General features: G+C 47.3%; 1 protein-coding gene across 1 annotated transcript in view; it reads right to left on the bottom strand.

Annotated features, from left to right (window-relative positions):
* LOC138516098 (bifunctional 3'-phosphoadenosine 5'-phosphosulfate synthase 1) overlaps positions 1 to 23,288 on the bottom strand; it is a 507,726-nt gene that overhangs the window by 430,664 nt on the left and 53,774 nt on the right. The window contains exon 2 of the mRNA XM_069630925.1: positions 16,248 to 16,362. Within this exon, the coding sequence (XP_069487026.1) occupies positions 16,248 to 16,362 (115 nt within the window). The remainder of the gene's footprint in view (positions 1 to 16,247; positions 16,363 to 23,288) is intronic.

Below are 23,288 nucleotides of genomic sequence, written 5' to 3'. Positions count from 1 at the left end.
TCTGATGGTTCTTATGGCATTAAACCTCTAAAGACGGCAAGACTAGGTGGTCCAGCAGTCAAGTGACGAAGCACCAACTAGGGTCTTCTGAGATCTCGCATATGAGCACGGCTTCACCGGGCCAGTCACTGGAGGGGATGCTAGTCCACTGCAGAAGTCATCTCGGGGTCATCCTTGGGTCGTCAAGGGCTGCTCTTCAGATTGTCTGCAACGTAGATCTCAAGAATGGCTGCAGGAGTCGTCCTCTTATCCAGATTCAGTACCGGAAGCAAGTCCAAGCCCACCAATGGTAAGGATCTGCACCATTCAAATAGCCAGTAGTAGTGCAATCAGGAACAACCACTAGTCTCGCACCCGCAGGATACTTTCTGGCACCAAGGATGCAGACTGAGACTAGACAGTCGCAGCCCCCTTCCTAAGAGCGGGAGACAGAGAGGGGGGCGAAAGAGAGACAGAGAGGGGGGGCGAAAGAGAGACAGAGAGGGGGGCGAAAGAGACAGAGAGGGGGGCGAAAGAGACAGAGAGGGGGGCGAAAGAGACAGAGAGGGGGGCGAAAGAGAGAGAGAGAGAGAGGCGAAAGAGAGAGAGAGAGAGAGAAAGAGAGAGAAAGAGAGGGGGGAAGAGAGGGGCAGAGAGAGAGAGGGGGCAGAGAGAGAGAGGGGGCAGAGAGAGAGGGGGCAGAGAGAGAGGGGGCAGAGAGAGGGGGCAGAGAGAGAGGGGGCAGAGAGAGAGGGGGCAGAGAGAGAGGGGGGCAGAGAGAGAGGGGGGCAGAGAGAGAGAGGGGGGCAGAGAGAGAGAGGGGGGCAGAGAGAGAGGGGGAGAGAGCGAGAGAGAGGGGGGCAAGGAAAGGGGGCAAGGAATGAGGGGGGCAAGGAATGAGGGGGGCAAGGAATGAGGGGGGCAAGGAAAGAGACAGGGAGACGCACAAACACAAAAACACACATACCAGCTTTCCTGGACAAATGCATGAACTTGCATGGTATTTCCTAACCTGGCAAAGCAGAAAGAAGGTCAAGCAACAATATGGTCAAAGAACAAGTAAACATCTCCTGGCACGGCCATTTTAGGACACTAGCCACATTCAGTAGCCAAACGCAGATGTGCACATAAAGAAAAAGTATCCCCAATGTACTGCAAGTTGCTGTGTGCAATGTAAAATTACAAGAATTCAAAAGAGAAACAAAGTTTCTCAGTACTGAGAATCTGAAGGACTAGTCCGTTTCCCCATATCAAATTAGCAAAAGGCAAAGGGAAGTCAAGCTGAAGGCTTTACGTCCTTTCAAAAACAAGGGAAAAAAGAATGGGGTTCCATAGAAAACTATAGAGGGAAAGTTGCAAAAAGAAAATCTTTGCTAAATTAACAGACGTGGAAGAGAAAAAAGGTTAAAGTAGTTTTGCAAGCCTTCAAATGGCTAGCATACCTGAAGACACAAGAATAATGCTTTACAAGTGAACCCCTGCCCTTTTCAGAGTTCACTCTTCTTACAGGAATGTAAACTTTCCAAGCAGGTTTTTGGGAAATAAAGTCTGTTACCAGATGCACCTTCAGCTTGAGAGGGGGTAAACAACCAGTCTTGGGGTCCCAGATGACAGACGAGAGGACGTGTGACCCAGGATGCACCACCTACAGCCCAGTAAACTAGGAGCTGGGCTCAATGCAAGTCAATGGGGATATGGGTGCTTAAAAAGATAAACTATCTCAAACTCGACTTGTAAATCCAGAAAGTCCTCGGGAGAGGGAATCTGTGGGGACAACAGGGCTCAATGTGGATGTAGTTGTTGAGGAAGACTCACAGGCAGCTGTTACCAGGCCTCCACCGACTGTTCAGTCAGGCCCTGGCAGAGAACTATGCACACGGTTATGAATGCTCGTTTTGGTTCCAGAGGCACAGGAAGGCCCGTCAGGAGCAGCAGATGCGATTGGACGCTGGTGTTACCAACCGTTTCCCGCGACAAAGCAGGAAGGGGGAACGTGTAAACTTCAGCCCACTTTCAGTCAGGCACAGGTCCAATGCAGACGCAGCGACTACTCCAAACTCCAACCTGGGAACATCAAGGGATGTGAAGGAGGGCTTCAGAGTGATTGGTCCCACCAGTCCAGAGGAATATGGCGCACTTTCACTCCTTCCCAGTCGATTGGAAAGTCTGGTACACATGTCATTTGGAGTTAGACAGGGCTACCAGTTGCTACCCCTGGAAATCCCCTTGCAACCCTGGCCTACTAGCCCACAGACTCGTTTCAAGAGTAATTATTGCTAAGTGAACACACCATTGGCCTGAAATAAATAACGTTGGTTTCTGCACTGTACGTGCACTTAGTCCAATTCACATTTTCAAAATTATGCCCGCTTGTGCAGTGGTAGTCACAGCCTCAAGTAATTCCTGAAGGAGTGTACGCTTTGTTCATTTGTACAAGGATTATAAACATTGTCCACAACAGTGCTGTATTCCTATGTATACATTTTCTGTGCATATATGTGTGCGTGCATGTGTACCATTTAATGTCATGTGTGACACTTCATTGTAAACTGGGCAAAGCAGTTACTTCTATGTACTTTTTTACAATTAGGAAGTAACGTTTTGTATGCATTATGTAGAAATGGAGGGGGAAATCGCAGTGAAATAAGTCATTACTATTAGTTATGTTCCACCTGCATCCCATCACAATAAAATCATACTTGTTTTATCAAGCAGGTTTCAATCAAGTGTTTTAAATATATTTTCGGATTCATATAGAATGTGGTTTGGCTCTTTGTACATTGAAGACCGTGAAATCGGCACAATTCACAGCTTCCCCACTTGACCAGCATCTGTGAACCTGCCCAAATCGCTTCACCTCGCAGTGCCTAATGTTTCCTAACTTCACAATTTTAGAGCACAAAAAGGGATTCCGTTAAATTTTCACTGTAAAAAAAAACAAGAAACCGATACATACATTTAGCATTTCAGGCTTTACCTAGACAGTAATTGGGTGATAGGCAACGATCACAGCACTTGGCTTTGCGAGGCAGCAGCTACCATATTATGGCGCATGAAGCTTAACCTGATAGACGGTGACACAATAGTGTATATGAGGTTGTACTTAGCATTATGTAGCAGGGCCCGTCATATGAGGTAATATTTAGACTAATATGGCTATACCCGACGTGAGGTTTGGGCAGATAGCAGTGACCAAACATATTAGCCAGTACTGGTATAGGAAAGCAGCACTCCAGGCCTAGGGTGGGGATGCTGGTGTGATCCTAGCATATCATGACTCCACCCATTACATATTGTGACATAGTAAATGTATACTTGAAAACTAAAATAGCCTTTTGTTCCATTTGTTATTTGATTAATTATAGACTTACGATCGTTCATAAGAACACATTTCGATGTCACTTTCTGAGCTGTACAGGACAAAAGATATTATGGCACCATTTCCTTTGAGGTTGTCATGGTCAAAGGTTTTGTGAACTCACTTCCGGTGAGGTCATCGGGTATGTGATGCCACTTCCGCAACCACTTGCATTTTGGTGAATTGAAGTCCATATCAGTACACTGTAGTTGCCTTGACCAGTGCTAATCACAGTAACACTCCTCTGGGGGCTCCATCGTGGTCCTTCAGATTCAGATGCTTGGACCCTGTGGTCGAGAATAGGGAATGGCTCCAGGGCCTCCTATGCACGGGGCCTGCTGCATTCAATTGGTTGCTGACCCTTTGTGGCACAAGCTGTGAAAACACACACCTGCAAATGTGCATTCCCTTCTATAGCAATATCTGACCTGAAGAGGAACGAAGATGGCCAACAAGAAAAAGGACAAAAGAAATGGGGCTTGTACCAAAGGGAGAAGCAGCCATTTTGAGTATGTGGCACTCCTCACTTAATGTTTGTTAGTTAATTATGCTTAATGGACTTCTAGCCTAACAATTACAATTCCATAAAATGTAAAACATTGAAAATCATCATCAGATATGAAAATGACCTTTGCAACATCACAGCAGATAATTTAAAGTTGATCAAATTCAATATGATGTACAATTGAACCAAAGTGCAAAATGCTACAATGTCACAATTAAGACATTTGAATTAGTTGGATATTTTCAAAGATGCTTTTATAAAAACTATAGTTTATTCGGGGTCACCTGCAAATTCATAGCTGACAATTTACTTTCTGCATCTTTGTAGTCTGCCAGTTCAACGGAATTTAATAAAGATCGACGCCACGTATTAATAGATAATACCACAGACAGAAATAAAATGCACTCCAAGGCCCGATTAAATGCCTAATGGTTTAGGGACAGTAGAATCAGGCATATTCTTGTAAATGGTATTCTATGGTCAGTCAATGGCACGAGATTAAGATGAAAGCGATTAGTGAGGATGTCAGCCATGTCCATGCAGTTAACCACAGAGTTCTTTGTTGAGTTTATCGCCCGCCGTTCCCCTTATCTTATGTATAAATAAGACTTCCTTGATACTAGACTTCGGCTGCGGACACCATGCCTTTTTCCCACAACGTGTTAATCTAATTTTTAGGGTTTTCAGCCATACAATTTAATTTGACAATTGGTTGGACCATATTTCACAAAAAGGGTGTCCAGTGGTGAATATGCTTCAGATAAGGACATCCTTGCCCATTTTTCATATTGTAAACAGATATAGCTGACCTGAATGAGATATAGCAACGATTCTTATAAAAAGCAAATATTCTCCCTTTAGTTTGGAGCATATATATATATATATATATATATATATATATATATATATATTAATAAATTGCGTTTTGCACATCTCAATTGAGGTTGTCCAAAGAACGGATGCCTAAATAATCATAAGCGAGGACCCTCAATTGTGTCATTATTACGTTGCAATTTCACCCTCGTTTTAGTTCATTCATTACCATCATTTTGGGCTTAGAAACCTTGATTACCAGATCATAATTGGCACAGAAAAGTTCAAAGGTGGTAAATAATTTAGCAAGTGGCAGCAAGTCTTTCCCAAAACATTTGCCTAGTCAGCAAAACGCAGCAATGGAATTGATCCAGCGACAATTTTGGAGAACCCAGCATTGCCTGCAACAGGATTTTGTCCATGGAATTAATATACAATATAAATAACAAAGGCACCATAACACAGCCCTGTCTCACACCTAGGAATGTGGAAAAAAAGGCACTGTTGTGGTAAACAAAATAAAGGTGCATGGCTCTTAGCTAGGAAAAAAAAAAACTTTATCACAAAATTAACTGGGAGGTTGCTTAAAGCAAAGTTAAAAAGGGACACAGTTCTTGCACTGGTAGCCATATAAACTGACCAGTGCCCTGGTTCGGCGGGGCACGCTGTCCACTTGGTAAGGTAAGCCTTTTCCCTTCCTTACACGATGTGCTCGATAGCAGACAAGACACCCTTGATTTGCTATGAAGGGAACCGTGTATATACAATATCACACACACACACACACACACACACACACCTTTCTGAAGGCACTATCCTTAGTGCTGCATTATTGAACACTAGGTCAGCAGTAGCCAGCGCAACAGAACTGAATATTCTAATTGAAGTCTATAAACTGGACATTCTCTTCCTAACTGAAACATGGTTCAGGGACACTTCATATGCTATGATACATGACCTAATGCCAGAGGGCTACTCAGTTCAGAATATCAATCGCCATTTAAAGACAGGAGGAGCTGTAGTAATTTATAGATCTAATTTGATCATTTCACATTTTGAACCCATACAGTGGAATGATGCTGCTGAAATTGGTCATATGGTCCTCTCAACTTCACCAAACTGTTCTTTTAAAATACTGCTTGCATATAGGCCACCAGGTTCTGATACAGCTTTTTGGGAAGGACTGGGCCAATTTTTTGGCAAATACAGGAAGCAAATATAAGGAGATTTTATGCCTGGGCGATCTAGATATTTGGCTGGAGGACCAAACAAAGCCTGATTCTAAACACCTTTGGGAAATAATGAATTAGCATGACTTGATACCTCTAACAACGTCAGCATTACATAAAACCTGGCCACTGTCTAGATGCTGTTCTAGCTAGAGGAAAAGGAATGTCAATGAGAGATCCAGTACCCATTTCTTCGGCAGACTATAACCTCAGGCTTTTCTCATTTTATCTTACTAGGCACAAAGATCACTCATCTATGACCAACTGCGCGGATTTAACACTCAAAATGAAAGATTTAGAGAAAATCCCCGGTAATGAGTTATGAGATGAACTGACCTCTCTTGATTATCCCTCTGAATGTGAAGCATTTTTTAAGCCTGGGGCCTCAATAATGAATAATATCTGTACTATGTATGCCCCGTTAAGAGCATAAGCTCCAAAGAAAGTTTCTAAACCTTGGTATACCGGTCTGCTATTAGATCTAAAGAAAATATATAAAGGACTGGAGAGAAGATGGCATTCTTCAAGATTGCCAGAGTATGCCGATAAGGCAAAGGCAGCACTAATAAGGTACAAAATAGCTATCTTCGGGCTAAAGTCTGACTTCTCAGCAGGAAAGATTGCAGTAGCTGCTTATCACACGAGACCTTTTCAGAGTGATATCTAACTTTGTATGTCCAAATAAGACATTTCCTGCAATCAGGATAATGCTTTTAATAAGGTCTTCATGGATGAGATCAAAATGAACCAGCAAAGCATTAAACTACAAAGAATTGGAGGGAATGGCTACCCGCAATTTTCTGGACTCAATGTCTTTGCAGAAGGGAGGAGGGAATTATAATATCCTACCATTCGTTTTCAAGCCAGTGTTAGAAGAGAATATTTGTATTCTATTAATAGCTCCCAAACCTACAAATGACACGCTCTTTCCTCTTCCTGCATGTGCAGCAAAGCTCTTGGCTTGAGAACTAACCACCTTTGTGACCAATTTTATAAATGCGTCATTTAACCAGCGGAACTGAAACCTTCGTAATCTCCCCTTTGCTGAAAAATCCAAACCTGAACCCCGATAACCTTCAGAACTATTGCAGGTCTTCGCTGGCAAAGAAAAATTACAGAAAAAGTGCCCACAATACAGTTTCAGGAATATAATCGAAAGAGTGTCTTTTAGACTCCCTACAATTAGGGTTTCGGCAGAAATTATGGCACCAAAATGGCGCTGCTCGTGGTTTGGGAGGAGTTGTTGCGAGCAGGGGATGAAGGTAAACTATCCCTACTCTTAATGCTCGACCTTCGATACCGTGGACCATAATGTCATACTGGGAGGCCTACAACTACAGGAAATGCTTCAGGGAGTGCTCTTTAATGGTTTGCCTCCTTTCTGAATGGGCAAAGACAATCGGTGGAGCTGGGGGGGTTTCATGTCGGAAACTCTCCCACAAAACTGTGGAGTCCATCACGGCTCTGTGCCATCACCACTCTTGTTCAACCTGCAGCTTCGCCCACTGATGAACATCCTGAGAAAACACAATATCGGTTTTCTGTCTTATGCTGATGATACTCAGCTGTATATTAGGCTTGATGATGTAGACAACTCCCTCATCAGTGTGGGTAGGTCTTTGGAAGAAATTGGGGTATGGATGGCCTCTCATTGGCTACAACTTAACCCAAGCAAGACCAAGGTGATCATGTTTGGAGCAAACACCTGCTAAAGGCGAATAGTAGCCCCACTCCACCTTCGTTTCTGGGTTCAGTATTGAAGTATGTGTCCAAAGTGAAAACCCGGGGGTGCATTTGGCAAAGTGATATGGGCTGCGACGGGCAGGTTTCAGCCAAAGTCCATGCAGCATTTTTTGACCTGCGGCTGCTGCGACAGGCTCTTCCTTATGTGCCTGAGCAGGATCGTGCCATTGTGGCAAGAGCCCTAGTGAACTCAAAGCTGGATTATTGTAACGGCTTACTCGCTGGGGATCCTCCCAAACAAATCTACCAGCTACAAAAAGGCACAGAATGCACTAGTTTTGGGGGTTTTAAAATCTACCCCAATATCTGGCCTTTGCCGGTCCATTCACTGGTTCGCAGTAGAGGATCGCATTAAGTTTAAAATTGGCTGTTTAATATTTAAGTGTTTGAACGCCCTGGCACCGGGATACTTGAAGGACAAGTTAATGCAATATCAACCAACTCGGTCTCTGAGATCAGAGGACAAGCACCTGCTTACTAGCCCCCTAACAAGATGTTTTGTTTAGGGGAGATTGCAGATTTTCAGTGTTTGGACCCAGACTGTGGAATAGTCTCTCACTGGAACTAAGGAAAACAGAATCTGTCAATATTTTGAAAAAAGCTCAAAATGGATCTTTTGTAAATAGACTTGTTAACAACTGTAGGCCACTGTTAATATATGATTGGTGATGCTATTATCACAAAATGATGTTATTCCATCTGCGCCGGGATACAATTAGGTTTGTTGCGCGCGCACCATAAATTCCTCAATCCCTCACCAGTGGACCAAAAATGAAATGTGTGAAGCAGGCAAGGGAGGCAAAAGTGCCTTGCTTAACTCTAAAATCAGCTGGAATGCAGACAAAAAGCAGGTATGCAGAGAACTCCACTCAAGCCAATTGAGAAAAGTTGCAACAAAGTCCAACATTGTTCGCCCTTGTTCATCCACCTTTGTTTTGTCACAATCTCAAACACTTCAAAACTGTGCATCTCTTCTTCAACCTGCTCCTTGCCGCGACTTGCCTCCTTTTTCTACCCTCCCCACTAATTCTGCTGTTCTTGTCTCAATTCCTCCTTTTCTTCCACTCTTCATTCTCTCTACCCCTGCATTCCCGTTCTCTCGAACTCGTAAACCTTCCCAGCCGTGGCTCATTCCCTAAACTCCTACCTCTCGCATCTAGAACAAATCTTTTTCCATCTCTGACCTTACTCGACTCTCGTCTATTCAAATGACGCTTCTCTTGTTGCTGCAAAAAAACAATACTTCTCAAACCTTATTTTATCCTACTCTTCTCATCCTACCGCCTTTTCAGCTTTTTGACAGCCTTGTCGCTCCCCCTGATTCCATCTACCCTCTCTCTTCCTTGGCTAACTTTTTTTCTGCTAAAGTTCACACTATTCCCTCGTCGCTTTTCAAATCCTTTCTAATCCCTTCTTCTCTCCCATCTGCCTTACCCTCTACCCCTTTTTTACCCTCTTATCTGACTCAAGACAAGACACTGCTCAGTCACTAACCTGTGCTCATTCTACTACCTCCCCTTCTGATCACCCTCCTTCCTCTCTGGTCTCTAAAGTCTTTTCTAGTCTTTTACCTCTCTTGACAGCTCTCCTTAGTTCAGCTCTTTTTACATTGACTTTTTTTCCATTGGCTTCAAACACAGTATGATACTACCTATACTGGAAAAGGCCTTGCTTGATCCTTCTCTTCCTTCCAATTTTCCTGACTATTTTCCTGGTTCCATTCTTTCATAAACATCTGGAGTGCATTGTCCACCACCAAGTTTCGCCTTTTCTCAATCAACAATCACTCTTCCTCTTACACCAATCTGTTTTTCACCCTATGCACTCTACAGAAACGACCCTGCTTAATGTCACTAACTCACTTCTGCGCATGCCAAACTCTCTTCTATTCTTATCTTACCTCTCAGCTGCTTTTGATAAGGTCAAACACTCTACCCTCCTTGACACACTTGCCTCCTTGGACCTCTCTAATTCTGTCCTAACATGGTTGTTTTCATATCTGTCCAATAGCACTGTGTCTGTATCCCGGGCTGGTAAAGCTTCCTCCTTTTCACTTCAACTTGGCGTCCTCTAAAGTTATGTTATCTTGCATTTGTATAGTGCCTACTGCCATAGTTTGTGGAGTTGAAACACATTTGCCTGTCAGAGAGGCACGGGAGGAGAATGATACAACATTCAGTAATGATAGTAAGGAGCAAAGTAAGGTAGATAGTTAGGATGAGGGCGAGGGATAAATAAGGTGCTTGGGAAGGCATGAGAAGGAAAAGGTGGAAGAGCCATGTGTAAACGGTGACTGAATTTATCATGGGGCTCAACTGTATTCTATGGGGCACAGCACTAGGAGGCTAGATATCAGGAGAAGTTGTGTTTGCCATGCCAGGGGGTAGGTATGGAATGTATTCAATGCATGGTATGCCGGGGCATATTGAAGCCATGCCCAGGAAAACACAATTGGCATAACCCTTACACTTACTTCCCTAGGGCCCCCAACATCATTTGGCATGGGTTGTAGGACAAAATGTGCACGTTTTGCAACACCTCCCTGAAAAGCAAGCAGAACAACCTTGCATTTTCTGGTTTCCTCATTTATTTATGTCATGGTTACCAAAACACTAGACTTGTGTGCAAGGTGCTTAAGAACAGCAGGCCTTTTTATGGCTTAGCTGTGTCGGACTTCTAAGCCAGCCACAGTGTCATAGTGAGCCAAAACATGTAGAAACCGTGCCCAAAGAAACACAGCATGCAAAGCTCTTCTATTCATAGAGCGGCCAAGTTATATAGATGAGATAGCTGGAACCTGGCTTCCTTGAGAGCAGAAGCGCCAGTCCAGCCTTCCTGGAGGTTCCAAAGTCCTTCTAGGGACTTTAAGTTATTTAAGTTAATGGTTATATTGGTGTGGGAGGCAGGAATACTCTTAGGCCGAGTGCTTATAGGAGTTAATTTACATAATCCCACCTTTGGCTAGCCTGCTCACCATGGGCTGCAGTTACTGTGTCCTGTTAATAGAAGGTCTTATTAAAAGGTTGGATCAAAACAGGGGTCTATTCTGATCTTGCTAACAAATTAGATTTCCTAGTGTACACTCCTGGTTTTTCTCTTTTTTTGCGTGTTTAGGGTTTTGTTACCTGCTTCTTGTGGCAACTTCAAAAGGTGCTTGAAAATTAGACATTTAAAAGAAAACAAAGTAACGTCAACATAATAGAACAGCACCTATCCAGCTAGTATAACCAGGAAACCAACATCATATTTGCACTTGACCCGCCCATCCCTCCGGTAGGATATAATCGAAATATTCCATTCCAAACAAATACTGATCAGAAACAGCCCCGCAAAAGGTAGGTTCATCGCCACTCTTCTTGGTGCCTCCTCAAAATCCAAATTGTGGATGCAGTCTATCTTGCTTCACTTTAGCCCTTCCAAAACCAAAGTAGTTTTATTTCCTTCCTCCTCTTTCTCCTTATCTTACCCCACCACTATCCTTTCTACCTGCACTACTATCCTCCTCCCCTTCCGCTTGTAATCTTGAGTTCTCTTGGATCAGTTTCTTTCCTTCTCCTCTGACGAATCTCGGGAATTCTGCCTTTCTTCCATAGGGAGAGCCACCCTCTGAGGCTAGGGAGGTGAGCCCGCTCATCAAAACCCTTGCTAAGGGTTTGGGAAAGCAGGACCTCACTTGAATGACTTCCCTTAAGGGGACAAGGACTCCCATTCCCACGGGGAACTCCCTATACTTAAGTATTTTCTGCCTACATGAGAGTAAGAAACACTGACATCACATCTATGAGTTTGGCTTAAGGTAGTGCTGAACTTCCTACATTCCTGCAAGCTTGACTGCCGGTGGTTAACAGTATGACCCTTTTCCATCTCACAGTGACAAAAGCCCAACAAACCTTGAATGGAGGAGAACCCCCTATGTCAAAGGGAGCATAAAGCGCGAGAACATCGGCAAGGGGAGGACCCGCGCAGAATAGACTCCCGAGGGAGACCCCATCCGCACAGCAAAACAGAGCGCGGGCCTGAAAGGCATAGGCCACGCAAAGAGAACCGTACCTGGAGGTGCAACCCTGTACCGGACGTGGTGGGCCCGGAGTTTGCAAATAGCAGCCAAATCTGGGAACAAACAGAGGACAGGGTTCGCTGCTCTCATCCAGAGTCAATCAACAGGAGAACGGTGAAACGAGCGGGATGCAAAAAACACTGCTCTACAGTAGTGAAGGGCTGCAAGCCATGGGGAATACTACCACCGCTGGGGAAATGGACCCTCACAACGGCAAACCCTGCGCCACAGCAAGTACACTGGTTGCCCAGTTCCGAGGGGCGGGGGGGGGAGAGGAATGAACAAGAGGGAGCGAGGGATGGACTGCCCCAACCCTATCCAAGGGTCACAGGTACCCAATAAGCGAGAAAGCAAGAAATAAGGAGAGGGGGTTTGGGAGCCCGAGAAACCCATGCTGTACAAACCTGCACAAGGGTCACAGGGACCCAGGTGAACTAAGACCAATGGACAGAAGGGTCATCAAACCCACCGCCCCCTATTCTCCCTCCAAGATTTAAGTGACACATTGGGACAGAGGTAGCCAAAAGGGGCCCAATAAGCAATGTAAAGAATAGATACAAGGGGTGTACAGAGACACCCAACAGTGACTAAAATGAAGAATGAGCACCCAAAGCGGTGGAAAGGGGTCAGGGATATTTTCCTCCACACAAAGAAATGTGGAGATTTTGTGTTTTCAGAGTCTTTTTGATGGTAATTTGGGGAAACGTTTGAAGAACATTTATAGACTGCCGAGAACAGTTTCTGTGAGCAGAACTGATATTAACTAATGACTATTGGATCAAGACCCATGAGAGATTCCTGAGACACCAGAGAGAGATTGTGTTTAAAACTCCGCCCATTTTTCCTTTTATAAAATTTTTCTCAGTGGTAGGGCCAGTTTAGTGAATAGGTTTGTACCAAGCACTACTTTCTTTTAGAATATCGACAAGCACCGAAGGGAACTCTCCTTTAGAGTAGGGTCAGTGAGGAGTTTTCTTTTCATTTAAATAAAGTTATGTATGCACCACGTCCTCTGGTGAGAGTCCTTCATCTGCCTTGACACCTCCCATATCGGTAAGGATTATCATATCCATCACATTCACTTGTTTAACATTTGTAAAAATCATCCCTTCTTCTCTTTCAGTGCAACCAAAACACTAATTTCTGCATTCATCTTCTTGAGTCTTCATCTGTTTTTTCAAAGGACTTGCGGCTAACCCACTTGGTCCTCTTCAGTCTTCCATTTCTCAATTCATACCCTCTTTCTTCCCTCTCCCTGCTCTTCTGTTACTGCCTCACCTGATTCTTTATCCTGACTCTTGAGTTTTGACTTCTCTTTCGTTTCTCTATCATGGTCTATAAATTGTGCATATGGTCTTGCTCCTCCTTAGCTTTCCTCCCTTGTCTTTTAGTTCTTCTGCCGCTCTCTTACTTTCATAATCCTAGTTTCTTGCCGTCCCTAAACTACCCTGCGGCCAGTCTCACTTTCCTTCATTCACCTTACTCGCTCCTAAACACTTGAATTCTCTCCCCCTTTAGATTAGTTCTTCCTCCTCCTTATATAGCTTTAAAACTCGTTTAAAAACGTTTGTACCGTCTTCCTCTGCCTAGTGATTTCATTTGTTTGATCATATATGCTTTTGGTTTCATTGTATCATTTCCGTTTCTGTTCAGCCCTTTGGCGTAAAGCGCTTTAAAAATAAATACAACTACTGTCATTTGCCAATAGTGACATGTCTCTGTTTCCCCCAACATGTTTCTTTGACACGACACTCGTCTATACAAGACTCTGAGCGCAGTAATAACAGTTATTTCTAGGAAAATTGCAATCTTCAGGTGCAATCTATTGGTTTGAACCAGATTCCTATTTATACGGCACAGTTGGGATGGGATAAGCCAGAAAAGTGCATGCCTCAAATAGCTGCACTCATGCTTTATCTGGAAGGAAGCACACTCCCCCAAACTTAACATTCATAGCAATAACGGTACAACTTAAGCAGACTATGCCTTAACCAGCATGCCATTGACCGACCCCTCCTTATGTCTAACATTTTGAGAGGCCCAAACATGCCTGTGTGCACACATGTACACATAGATGCATAATCTATATATTTTCTGGAGCAAAAGGCTTGCATTTGGGATAATTTGCATGCAGCCAATGCCTTGCTGATGTGGCTCTGAACTGGAAGAGGCCAGGACACCAACAGCTACAAAGAACTACATTTAGCTCCCTAGGCCAACTAGTGGCATACAAACATACCTATGTGACATTAACTTTGTGTATTATGCAAGATTTATAAAGGAGGTTGTAGTAAAGAATCAGCTGGCATGATTCATTAGGAGATATACGATATGTAGAGGCAGAAATCTGAGAAGTCGCGTCCCAAGTTAGTGTTTCAAAGTTAAGAGGCCCCAGAGAGGATCATGCAGTGATAGCCACTCTGCCCGCTTTATGAGTTTCTCTATTTAGCCACTTGACTTGGACGTTTTCAGGAACTAACAAGTAAAGGTGTGGTATCGAGCCGACAGTGAACCAGGTTACTAAGAGAATATCTAGTTTAAGGGTAGTAATAAGCTAATGGAGTGCAACCGCATTTTTAATTGCCGATCTTGCATTAAAGCGCCCTGCAGTAATGACTTTACAGCATGCACAGATAGCACAGGATCATTATAAATAGATGCCTAGGTGTCTGATTTTGTCAAGACCGCGTAAAGTGAGTGTACCATGCACATTTTGTCTAAAAGTGAACACAAAATCTGTCATATAATGTGGCTCCATATTGTCACAAATCAATGACAATCACGGATAGTAGTACCTAGTATTATTATTATACTATGGTTCAGATACCAGTGAGCTGGTTTTAGCTCCTGCTTATGAATCTCAATTTGGAACCCTTTATGTTTATTTTACGGCCTGCTGACGACCCAATTGTTACATGAGATGCAAGCTGTCTCTTGCACAGTGGATCCAGGGTTCTTTTTTTAATTCTTTTTTATATATAAACAAAGTACATTTGGACAAGAGACATTGAGAATTACGGCATGCAATATTTCTGAAATACTACATTTCCGGCATGAATATTATTCCCTAGTGGCAATAAATAGGTAATTCTCTAGTCCCCAAAAGATACCATCCCCATTCATCATGTGGTAGATCTGACTGGAATACTGCAAAAATCATAAACCACTTCTTAGGCTGCTTTAAAAAACAGATGACTAGACTTAAGACATTGTGCCTCGGTTGCCCCCATCCCCGTAACACCGAATCCGGCGTCTGACTTCCCGGTACCACCGGGACATTGCAAGTCCAGGAGGCACGGGAAGTCAGATGCCGAATTTTGTAACTCTCCATTCCCATAGAGTCTCGTGGGATTCTATGGGAGTGGAGAGACGGAGCCGGTGCTTCCATAAAGTTTCTGATTACTTGGGTCACTGTGCCCAGCAGGGTCAAACCTGTCAGTCGCAGCGGCACTGGCAGGCAGACTCGTAATGTGGAGATCCGGAAACAAGGGTGCCGGTAAGCACCCTTGTTTCCGGACCGCCACATTTGTAATGAGGCCCATTGATTCAATGTAAAAAAATAACAGCTGAATCAATAATAAAATGAAAAAGTAACCTAATAATATAACATCATAAAAGTACTATTGCCATAATAGTGCAGAAAACTACCAAAATAACCATGCCAGAGCATTATTACATAACCAACAGAATATTGATTAGAATACAAGACCATAGCAGTAAAATTACTATAGCAGGACAGCAATGGTATAAGAACACAAGACATTAACTCAGCAGTGGCACAAAAAAATAATACTCTAAAGCACTGAAAAACATGCTTGCCCATTAAAAGACCATATCAGTCTAATGGAGGTATTGTTCACATTGAAGACACGAGTGGTAATGAACTATATCAAAATGTGTAGCCCACTTCTTTCTCAAGAGGATATTCTGTTCGGTACTCCACGAAAGATTAACCATCAACTTGGTATTTCATTGGGAGAAAGTTGCTCAAACACTTCTGAAAAAAATTATATATATTTTTTTTAAATAGGATATCCTAGCATGGACACGACATCTCTCAAATTAGTTAGTGCCTGGTGAGGTGTACATGGCCACATTTATACATCGTCAATTCTATTTTGCAACAGATTTGCGAATCGCCAGGTGGTACCGATGTTGAGTAAGCTATACGCAGATTCCTGCATAAGAAGCAGTTCTAAAAATACCATGTGCACACTAACAGTACCAGAGTGGTTTGAAAAGCTGAAAAAGAATGCTGCATTAAATTATCAAACTGGAAAAACAACCTGCTCATTAACAATTAGACAACGTGCAGAAAGAACAGCGAAGACCTATTATGAGTTCCCAGGGAAGGACTTGGCCTGTGGTCATGCTTGGCAGACTCTGCCACTTCGTTACTAGTCCAACTTTCCCTCTACATCTCCAAGATATAACTCTACAGAAAGCTACATTGGTCTCCCATGCCCAGCTGGAGGAAGGGATTACAGGAGTCGACCAGGAGATTTGGAAAACAAGGAGTACATTTTACAATTACAACATACGAACAGCGGTGCAAATAACTACCTGTTAGCCAGACTGTGCAGCCGCGAAAGCCACTCCGTGCTCCAACCACCTGACCCCTCTTGTTCCTGCTGACATGGTGGGCTTGGTACGTGACATTGGTCGCCCGCTGCATCCCCTGTAAAAGAGAAGGTTAAATGTGTTACTCCTAAGCAGGCTGCCTTCGGCACAGGCGATCCTGCTGAAAGTTTCTTGGGTCATCTAGTCCATACACGCGGAGGGTTTCCCTCACCAAAGTACAGCAAACTGAGTGTTCTCAAGCAGAAAGGGTCACACGAATACGCATGATCGATAAAGTTTCAGGGTAAACCTTTTAGAAAGCACTATGAAAAACGCAGGCTTGGATCATGTGCAAGTTTCCCAATCTGTATCAGTAACATTTTCAGAGAATGCAATTACTATATGTATGGGATAAAGTACTCCTTGCTATATGTTAGCAGGCTATTTCAAGTCCCTGAGGAGTTTAGAGGTCAAATAGAAGAACAAGGAAGACGTTCGCAGCACTCCAAGGTGACTTTCAATATCATTTTTATAAACAGTAGGGCGCGATTTATTTCGTATAATACATGGCCATGCACTGTCATCCACTTCAATACGTAACCTTTTGCTTGATATAATTTAAGAAGCTAACCCTTTGCTGATCCATATAATCCATTTACAATCTGTTTGGGTTTAAACAAGCTAATATGCAGCTTCTTTTTTTTTTTTAAACTTCTTTTTATTATAAGCGTGGCAGCAAAACACAGGCGAACAGCGTCAGGCAGTTACAGTGTAAAAAACAGCGTACATAGCGTAGGTGCGCAGAGGCTACTACACATGGTGAAACAATCAAAGAACAAAACACAGTCACATCGTAAAAAGGACAACAGGAACCTATGACAGGGGTGAGGACCGAAGCTGGTGGGGGGGGGGGGAACGGGAGAGGAGGAGGTATGCGGTGTCTCGACAAGGTCAGACATGTAGGAGCGGAACCTGAGCCAGATGTTTCTAGGTCTGGAGTGGGTGGGTTGTAAGTGGGACCAGGCTTCCTCGGAATCAGAGGCCCACGTGACCGCTCTCAGCCATTGGGCGTGTGTGGGAGGTGAGGGGCGAAGCCAACAGAGCAGGATGGAGCGCACCGCGAGAAGCAGGCAGAGACCAGCTAGTTTCTTGGAATCACGGGGGAGGCCTGGGAGGTCATGAAAGAGTCATACCACCGGGGAGAGAGCAATGGGGTGGTCAATCACAGCGGATACCGTCGAACAAACAGCCTCCCAAAATTGTGAGAGGCAGGGGCAGGACCAGATCATGTGGATGTAGTCGGCATCATCCTGGCCGCATCTGGGGCAGCTGGCAGGGTGATCACCGGACATACGATGTAGTCTGATCGGGGTGTGGTGAAACCTGTGCAGCACTTTGAATTGAATAAGTTTAAACCGGGAGTTGAAGGAAACCCGATGTGTGCGTTCGCATAAGTGTGTCCAGCGATCATCCGACATCTCAACACCGAGGTCTGCCTCCCAAGCGCGTTTCAGTTTAGCGAAGTCTGGGACCGATCTGGATTGTAGCATGGTATATAACCTAGAGATCTTACCCCTCGTGGGGCCGGGGGAGGAGAGCTCCTCAATGGAAGGGTCGTCTGGTGGCAATGCAGGGAACGTTTGGTAATGACGCTTAAGGGTCCTACGAAGGGATGCGTATTGAAGCCATACACTCCGGTCCCTTCTCAATGGCAAGGGGAGGTCGGGCCACTCAACGAATATACCTTGGTCAAACACGTCGCGTAACAGCTCGAAGCCCGCGTCCGCCCATCGGCGAACCGTGCCCGGTGGAACCCGCAGGACCCCAGGGAGAAAATTCCAAAGAGGGAGATTACCGTGGAAGGCGTAGGCCGTCCCCGTCAGCTTCCACATTTTCGCCAATGCAACGGCTGTGCAGGCGACCGGGCTCTGTGAGTCCTGTACCAGGGGAGCGGGTTGCAACACCAAGGAGCGGATGTCCCGGTCAACTACCGCAAGCCTCTCAAGTCGGACGTGCGGGGGGGGGATCCGTAGTATTAAACCAGTAAGAGGTATATTGGATTTGGGACACCAGCCAGTATTTAAGAAAGTCAGGGGCACCGAAGCCCCCGTTAGACATGGGAGTGGAAAGGGTCCCCATTTTAAGGCGAACCGCACCCGAGTGCCAAAGAAAGGAGTTCACGGTGCGGGTCAAGTCGCGAAAAAAGCCCACCCAGGCCACAAGGGTATGTTAGCGAACCTGTAGAGCAACTGGGGCAACACCACCATTTTAAGCAGACCTATCCTGCCAGCCAAAGAAATCGGGAGTTTATCCCAGACCTGGGTCTTAGCTGTCAAGTGTGTGAGATACTTCTGGTAATTTTCATGGAAGGTCAGCTCACGCTGGCGCGTCACCACCGTCCCCAAGTAGGTAAATGTGGATTGGGCCCATGTGAAACCGAGGGTGTCGGGGGGAGGAGAAGTGCATTCCGTGAGCGGGAAAAGAGTGGATTTCGAGCAATTCACTTTAAGGCCCGAGACTCGACCGAACCGAAATAATGTCCTCTAGTATAGGAGGTAAGTTGGTGGAAGGAGAGCGCACAAACAACAACGCGCCATCCGCGTAAAGGGACACTATGTCCGTCTGTCCCGCGGAGCGGAGGCCCCTGTGAGCGTGGAGTTGGCGGAGCATGTCGGCGAAAGGCTCGATTGCTATAGCAAAGACCAGGGGAGAGAAGGGGCACCCCTGTCTCATCCCCCTGGCGATCTTAAAAAGGGGGGAGTAACGGTCGCCAGTGCGGACCCTGGCAACCGGATCGGAGTAAAGCAGTCTGACCCAGGAGAGAAAAGAGGGGCCGAATTTGCAACCCTCGAGGACCCGCCACAGATACCTCCATGAAACCGAGTCGAACGCCTTTTGCATGTCAAGGGTAGCAGCCACTGCGTGCGTCTCGGGGCTGATTCTGTCAATAATGTTGAATAGGCGTCTCAGGTTCAGGGAGGTAGAGCGACCCGGGATAAAACCAGCCTGGTCCGGGTGGATAATAGATGGCAAGAGGGGAGCCAGCCGGAGAGCCAGAGCCTTTGCGAATATCTTGACATCGCAGTTTATGAGTGAGAGCGGGCGATACGAACCACACTGCGAAGGGGATTTACCGGATTTAAGTAGTACTGTGATTGTGGCCTCGCGGAGAGAAGGGGTGGGGGGGGGGGGGGGGGGAGTACCCCGGCCTCCACGGATTCCTCCCAAAGAGCCAGCAAACGAGGGAGCAGTTGGGATTTGAAATGTTTGTAGAACTCGACCGGGATACCGTCCGAGCCAGGGGCGCGGCCCGAAGATAGGGAATCAATGGCGTCCGACAGCTCCTCCCGCGTGAGAGGGGAGTCGAGGGAACCCGCGGTCTCCGCAGACAAAGTTGACAGAGGAAGGGCATCGAGAAAGGAGTCGATCTCCGCCACCGATACCTCATCAGTGTTGGAGTATAGGGATTCGTAGAATGTGAAAAATTCCCTGTTGACATCCTGTGAAGAGACAGCCATAGAGCCATCAGGCCTCTCAACCCCGAGGATGTGTGGGGACCCCGTCTCATGTCGGATCAACCGAGCCAGAAAGCGGCCGGGGCGCTCTCCCTCCCCATACCATGCCAGGGTTATCAAGGAACCTCTGCTCACGGTCCGCAAGGGAACGGAACTTGTCCAATTCCATCCCGATGTCAGCCAGTTTGCCCGGGGTAGAGTGAAGTGAGCATGTAGCTTCCAGGGTCGAGAGTCTAGATTCGCTGGTGGCAAGGTCTCTACGGATCGACTTAAGGACCCCATTCTCCATGGACAGCGCAATCCCTCTGATATAAACCTTGGAGGACTCCCATAAAGTGGCCTGAGACGTTACCGAGCCCGTGTTGGTCTCGAAGAACTCCTCGATCGACAACTCGAGCTCGGAGCAGAACTCCGGGTCTAGTAAGGAGAGGGGTTTCAATTTCCAGTATCGGATGCGGGCGGGATCGGGGCCCCAATCGACGGTGACGGTAACAGGAGAGTGATCAGACAGGGTTCTGGAAAGGATCATTAATTGTGTTACACTCTTAACCAATTCGTTAGAGATCACCCACCTGTCGATGCGAGAATAGGAATCATGAACAGAGGAGTAGAAGGAGTAGATGCGAGAATCCGGATAAAAGAATCTCCATGCATCCACCATGGCCAGACGGGGAAGGGAAGACAGCGCAGCGTAAGCCGCCCTGGAGAGGTGACGGGGCCTGGAGCCTGATCTATCGAGAGCTACATCAAAGATCGTGTTGAAGTCCCCACCCCAAAGGATTGGTACAAGGGGAAAGCCATCGAGAAGAGAGGTGACCTGCACATAAAAATCTGGGTCATCCAGGTTAGGGCCAAAGATGTTCAGAAGAACCACTTCCTTATGGTGTAGCATGGCGTGGAGCAATACGTATCTACCTTGGGGGTCGATTGTCGAGGAGATGAGGGTGAAATGGAGGCTCTTGTGGATAAGGGTCATGACTCCCCGGCTTTGAGTGGAGTAGTCAGTGAAAAACCTATGGGGGCCCCAGGATTTGGCGAAGCGCATGCATTGTACAGAACGGGCATGAGTCTCTTGTAAAAAGAGAATCTTGGATCCATGGCGCTCGGCCTGCAACTGAAGCTGCCTCATCTTTCTATAATTACCCAGTCCCCGTACGTTCCAGCTCATAAAGGTCAGGGCACTCTCAATCACAGTATGGTGGCGTTTGGGATGAGAAGAATGTCAGTGACCAAAGGGTCGGATTCACGGTCCTACGACAACAGTTCCAGAGTGCCTCAGCACAGTCCGCCTTCGCTGCCAGCGCTAACTTTTCAATAACAAAAACCCCAACATGACCCACCCCCACCACACCCCCCCCCCAAACAGAGTGATGACAAGCCCATCCCCTTGCAGACAAAACCAAAACAACGGCATCAGCGCCTGGGGGCCTGTAGGCCTGACTGGCCGTATCGCTCCGGGTTGCGGCAGAGCAAGTAGAACATAAGATGCCCACAGTAGAAGTCACATGTAGATTGGACAAAGTGCTCGCACATGGCGATCCGGGCGGACCCTGTAAGTTGAACTGAACAAGCAGGCTACGGGATGAAGGATCAGCGTGGCCCCGGTACGGGAGGGCGGAAGGGTCCGGACGCCCCCCGTCGGGAACCTAGGATACCTGCTGAACCGAGGTCAGAGGAGAAGGATCAGCCAGGGAAGTGTTCATCAATGAATTTGGAGGCCTCCTCTGGAATCGTGAAGAACAGCACCTGGTTGGCATGCTCTATGCGGAGCTTGGCGGGATAGAGCATAGCATATTTGATTGAATGGTCTCGTAGCCTGCGTTTCACCGCCTGGAAAGTCTTGCGTTCCCGCTGGACGGCCGTTGAGAAGTCCGGGTAAAGATGAATCCTTGCGCCACCCAGTAATAGCTCGCCTTTGAGTCTTTCAGCCCTGAGGAGGGCGTCACGGTCGCGGTAGTTGAGCACACGAGCTATGATGGGCCGAGGTGGGGCGCCGGGCCTAGGTTTAGCCACCAGAGCGCAGTGTGCCCGCTCAATTGCGAAGTGTGGAGAAAGCTCGGGCTCGTCGAGGAGCGACAGAAGTGTACGCTGAACAAAGTCCTCCATTGGCTCGTGGATTTCATCCTCGGGGACCCCGATAATGCGGAGATTGTTGCGCCTCGAGCGGGATTCCAAATCTTCATTTTTCTTTTCCACCTCGAGGACACGGTTGGAAAGAGCGGCAACCTCGGTACGTAGGGCCCCCAGCGCATCTTCAGCGGAGCCGACCCGCGTCTCAACCTCCGATACACGACTGTCCGTCCTCTCAATGTGGGCCTTAATAGAAGATATGGTGCCGTTCATATCGTCTAGTTTGGAATGAAGAGCAGTGAAACCCTCCCGAATAAAGTCCATCATATTCTGGGGCTCCGGGGCTGCGTCGGGCGGGGCAGTAGAGGCCCGCTCAGCAGCCTCCCCAGGTGATCTCACCGCAGCCCTCGCGAACATATTGATGGAGCTCTGCTTCCTCGCGCCCCCTTTGGTCATCCTGGCAGAATCGGAGGACGAGGAAAAGGAAGGGGGAGATATGGGGACTCGATATTAGTGCGGGGGCCGCTCTCCAGATCGCCGGGACCGATGCATATACAGGGTCAGTGCAGGCGTGGGGCAACTAGTGGGCCCACCAAAAGACCGGGAGGTGAGGAGTAGACGAGGCTATGACCCCTCGGAGGCTGGCGGGCAGATATCGCTGAGACTGGTGGCGAGGGGGATACAGCAGGAAGGGGGGCTGGAGGGCCGCCCGTGTAGGACCAAGCGTAACCAGGCGATGAGTCACAGTGGCAGGTGCGGTGCTTCAGTTGAGCCCGTGGGGGCAATAGTGTTGTGTGCACCCCGACTCCGCAGCTCCAGGGCGCCGACAACCACAGGGTACGATGCCGTGAAGAGTGTGGGGTCGGCAGTATCAGCAGGCAGGCAGGACCCAGGCAGGGGTGGGGGGGGGTCAGCGCCGCATCAGGCCCAGCGGCGGCGCCGGCCCGAGTGCAGGGGGACCACTCGTGGAACAGGAGAGAGAGCGAGTGTCCGGTCCGGGGTCTCAGCAGACAGGCGCACCCCCCCCCACACGCCCCCTACCTCCCAAGCACTCCGGTGTCGTCGGGGCGCCTCGGGATGTGGCTCGAGGGCCCGAAGCTGGCCGGCGCCGGCGGGGCTCGCCGGATGTGATGGAGGGGCCAGCAGTCACCGACGACCCGGGTCGGGACGCGTGGAGGAGCGGAGAGAGGCCCGGCCGGCCGCGATGGTCCGGCGCGCCTCGCCGGGCGGGCGCCCCTCCCCCAAGGCGGCCCGCAGCGCCGCGGCCTCAGGTGAGCAGGAGAGCCGCCGCCGCCGGAGCCGCGGGGAGAGCGGGAGGTCCAAGCCGCCGTCAGGGAAAGGAGACACAGCCCCGTCCTCGGGGCACGCAGAGGCTCCAGACCTCACACATCCGCGGCAGCGAGGCTCACGGAGGATCGGATGCAGTCCAGGAGGGTCGCAGGCAGCGTCGGGCGGTGAT

Source organism: Ambystoma mexicanum, chromosome 6q (genome assembly GCF_040938575.1).
Source record: "Ambystoma mexicanum isolate Mex_15411 chromosome 6q, UKY_AmexF1_1, whole genome shotgun sequence".
Taxonomy (NCBI): domain Eukaryota; kingdom Metazoa; phylum Chordata; class Amphibia; order Caudata; family Ambystomatidae; genus Ambystoma; species Ambystoma mexicanum.
This window is presented reverse-complemented; position numbering and strand designations above follow the sequence as displayed.